We start from the raw sequence: 4411 nt of genomic DNA on the forward strand, positions 1-4411 counted from the left end.
ACCAGCCTGACCAACATGGTGAAAGCCTGTCTGTGCTCAACATAAAAAATTAGATGGGTGTGGTGGCACAAGCCTGTAATCTCAGCTACTCAGGAGACTGAGGCAGGAGGATGAACCAGGGAGGCAGAGGTTGCAAGTGAGCCGAGATGGCGCCACTGCATTCCAGCCTGGGTGACAAAATGAGACTCTGTCTCCAAAAAATAAATGAAAATAAAAATAAAATAAAAACAAAATAAAAAAACATAGAAAGCAGTTTCAGCTGTACCCTCTGAAACTTAATGTCTGTTGCTGACTTTATTTGCTTTTTAGAGACAGAGTCCTCCCCTATCACCCAGGCTGGACTGCAATGGCGTGATCTTGGCTCACTACGACCTCCGCCTCCTAGATGTAAGCGATTATCCTGCCTCAGCTTCCCGAGTAGCTGGGAAAGATCATACCACGCCGGCTAATTTTTTATATTTTTAGTAGAGACGAGGTTTCACGGTGGTAGTCAGGATGCCCTTGAACTCCTGACCTCATGATCTGCTCGCCTCCACTTTCCAAAGTGCTGGGATTACAGGCTTGAACCACCATGCCCACCCGCTATGCTTTTCTTCAAACAGGCTGCCAGGTTGGAATAATCAGCGACATGAGAGATTCCAGTCTTCCTGATTGGACTGAAATGTTGGTGCTTGGGAGCTCAGGTGGACGACAGCATCTTCTTAGAGCTGTTCTCTGCTCCTGACTGCTCCCCAGCCTTGAGAATATAGCACACACTCTGCTGGGTCCTAGTCGAGTCTGGAAGAAGGCTTTGGACAGAACAGGAACCAGGTTCCGTGGGAGGGAACAGAGTTTGGGAGAGATCATGGCTAGATGTCAACCACAGCCCCAGGTTGAAGAGAGGAGCCCCCAGCCTAGCACCTTGGGGTACTGCCTCCTAGAGGTGGTGGATGATGAAGTGCCAGGACCATCAGGTGAGGGGACTGGAGAAAGAAGAGATGGGAGAGGATTGACTAAGAAGAAGGAAAGGGGCCGGGCGCAGTGGCTCACACCTGTAATCCCAGCACTTTGGAAGGCTTACGTGGGTGGATCACCTGAGGTCAGGAGTTTGAACCCAGCATGGCCAACACGGTGGAACCCTGTCTCTACTGAAAATACAAATATGATCCTGGCAGTACTGGTGCACACCTGTAATCCCAGCTACTCAGGAGGCTGAGGCAGGAGAAGTGCTTGAGCCTCAAAGGCAGAGACTGCAATGAGCCGAGATCCTAAAACTGCACTCCAGTCTGGGTGAGGGAGTAAGACCCTGAGAGGAAAAAAAAAAAAAAGAAGGAAGAACCCAGTCATCAGAAAGGAACACTTGAGGAGGGTATGGGGGAAGAAAGAAGGGACTCAGGCCAGGCGCAGTGGCTCACACCTGTAATCCCAGCACTCTGGGAGGCCAAGGCAGGTGGATCACATGAGGCCAAGTTTGAGACCGGCCTAGCCAACATGGTAAAATCCTGTCTCTACAAAAAATACAAAAATGAGCTGGGAATTGTGGTGGGCACCTGTAATCCCAGATACCTGGAGGGCTGAGGCAGGAGAATCACTGGAACCTGGGAGACAGAGGTTGCAGCAAGCCGAGATGGCAACACTACACTCCAGCCTGGGCAACAGAGAAAGACTTTGTCTCAAAAAAAAAGGAGGGAGTCAGAGATCCAGGGACTAGGGAAGGAAATGAAGCATTCTGAGGACAGACAGATGGAAGAATGGGAGGAGAAGGAGAGGTACATGGGGTTCAGTAAGGGAGAAAGATGGGAAAATGGCTTACAGAAGCCAACAGTCTGCGGGGCTCGGGAGGATGGCGAGTGGATTGGGGTTTGGGGTCGGGGTCTAAGGTGATCAATTGCAGAAGCATTACATGGTGGCCTGCTTTCTTTACTTGTCTCCTTGGGTAGATCCTAGTACGCCTAATATCCTTTGCTGTAAAAGGAAGAGGGAGTGGTTGGACGAATCTGAGGAGGAGTCCGAGGAGGAGGCAGAGAAGGAGCGCGCCCCTGAGCCTGAGGAGACCTGGGTGCTAGACACCCTGTGTGGGCTCAAGATGAAGCTAAAGCGACGGCGAGTGTCACCCGCGCTCCCTAAGAACTACGAGGCCTTCAACACGCTGCTTGGTAGGAGGAAACCCCAGATAGCACCTCTAATCCTTTTCTTTTAAAAAAGAGGAAACTTCCCATAACCATGCTTTCCCAACGGGAAATGCCCCCAAATGGGTGAGCTCTCCATGTGGGAGGACTCAGAGGATTCAAAGCATCACTCCTGAGGGACACTTGGGAGGCCACAGACAATTTGACTAGACTTGATAAAGGTCAGTGATAGGGATAAGAAAGCTTGCTTTCAGGCCAGGCNGGTCAGGAGTTTGAACCCAGCATGGCCAACACGGTGGAACCCTGTCTCTACTGAAAATACAAATATGATCCTGGCAGTACTGGTGCACACCTGTAATCCCAGCTACTCAGGAGGCTGAGGCAGGAGAAGTGCTTGAGCCTCAAAGGCAGAGACTGCAATGAGCCGAGATCCTAAAACTGCACTCCAGTCTGGGTGAGGGAGTAAGACCCTGAGAGGAAAAAAAAAAAAAAGAAGGAAGAACCCAGTCATCAGAAAGGAACACTTGAGGAGGGTATGGGGGAAGAAAGAAGGGACTCAGGCCAGGCGCAGTGGCTCACACCTGTAATCCCAGCACTCTGGGAGGCCAAGGCAGGTGGATCACATGAGGCCAAGTTTGAGACCGGCCTAGCCAACATGGTAAAATCCTGTCTCTACAAAAAATACAAAAATGAGCTGGGAATTGTGGTGGGCACCTGTAATCCCAGATACCTGGAGGGCTGAGGCAGGAGAATCACTGGAACCTGGGAGACAGAGGTTGCAGCAAGCCGAGATGGCAACACTACACTCCAGCCTGGGCAACAGAGAAAGACTTTGTCTCAAAAAAAAAGGAGGGAGTCAGAGATCCAGGGACTAGGGAAGGAAATGAAGCATTCTGAGGACAGACAGATGGAAGAATGGGAGGAGAAGGAGAGGTACATGGGGTTCAGTAAGGGAGAAAGATGGGAAAATGGCTTACAGAAGCCAACAGTCTGCGGGGCTCGGGAGGATGGCGAGTGGATTGGGGTTTGGGGTCGGGGTCTAAGGTGATCAATTGCAGAAGCATTACATGGTGGCCTGCTTTCTTTACTTGTCTCCTTGGGTAGATCCTAGTACGCCTAATATCCTTTGCTGTAAAAGGAAGAGGGAGTGGTTGGACGAATCTGAGGAGGAGTCCGAGGAGGAGGCAGAGAAGGAGCGCGCCCCTGAGCCTGAGGAGACCTGGGTGCTAGACACCCTGTGTGGGCTCAAGATGAAGCTAAAGCGACGGCGAGTGTCACCCGCGCTCCCTAAGAACTACGAGGCCTTCAACACGCTGCTTGGTAGGAGGAAACCCCAGATAGCACCTCTAATCCTTTTCTTTTAAAAAAGAGGAAACTTCCCATAACCATGCTTTCCCAACGGGAAATGCCCCCAAATGGGTGAGCTCTCCATGTGGGAGGACTCAGAGGATTCAAAGCATCACTCCTGAGGGACACTTGGGAGGCCACAGACAATTTGACTAGACTTGATAAAGGTCAGTGATAGGGATAAGAAAGCTTGCTTTCAGGCCAGGCACGGTGGTTCATGCCTGAGATCCCAGCACATTGGGAGGCTGAGGCAAGAACATCACTTGAACTCAGGACTTTGAGGCTGCAGTGAGCTATGACTGCACCACTGCACTCCAGCCTGGGTGACAGACCAAAACCCTGTCTCAGAAGAAAAACCAAGTCCAGGTGCAGAAGCTCATGCCTGTAATCTCGGCACTTTGGGAGGCCAAGGTGGGTAGATTATCTGAGGTCAGGCGTTCGAGACCAGACTGACTACCACGGTGAAACCCCGTCTCTACTGAAAATACAAAATTAGATGGGCATGGTGGCGCACGCCTGTGATCCCAGCTACTCAGGAGGCTGAGACAAGAGAATCGCTTGAACCCAGGAGGCAGAGGTTGCAAGTGAGCCGAGATCGCGCCACTATATGCTACCCTGAGCGGCAGAGTGAGAGTCTGTCTCCAAAAAATAAACAACAATAAAAGAAAGAAAACAAAATGAAAAAAACAAAGAAAGCGATTTAGCTGTCCTGTCTGAAACTTAATGTCCCTTGCTGACTTTTCTCATTTATTTATTCATTCATTCATTCATTTGAGAAGGAGCCTGCCTATCGCCCAGGCTGGAGTGCAATAGCGTAATCTCAGCTCACTGCAACCTCTGCCTCCCAAGAGTAAGCAATTCTCCTGCCTCAGCCTCTCGAATGGCTGGGATTACAGGCCAGCACCACCACGCCTGGCTAAATTTTTGTATTTTTAGTAGAGATGAGGTTTCACCAT

At 50.5% G+C, this 4411-nt stretch overlaps 1 protein-coding gene across 1 annotated transcript in view; it reads left to right on the top strand.

Annotated features, from left to right (window-relative positions):
* Positions 1–766: 766 nt before the first annotated feature.
* LOC108307877 (speedy protein E3-like) overlaps positions 767–4411 on the top strand; it is a gene marked incomplete at its 3' end in the record, with an annotated part of 12085 nt that continues 8440 nt past the window's right edge. Inside the window, exons 1-3 of the mRNA XM_037740404.1 lie at positions 767–953; positions 1860–2135; positions 3153–3428. Of these exons, the coding sequence (XP_037596332.1) occupies positions 845–953; positions 1860–2135; positions 3153–3428 (661 nt within the window). The remainder of the gene's footprint in view (positions 954–1859; positions 2136–3152; positions 3429–4411) is intronic.

Source organism: Cebus imitator, unplaced genomic scaffold, assembly GCF_001604975.1.
Source record: "Cebus imitator isolate Cc_AM_T3 unplaced genomic scaffold, Cebus_imitator-1.0 Scaffold82, whole genome shotgun sequence".
Lineage (NCBI taxonomy): Eukaryota > Metazoa > Chordata > Mammalia > Primates > Cebidae > Cebus > Cebus imitator.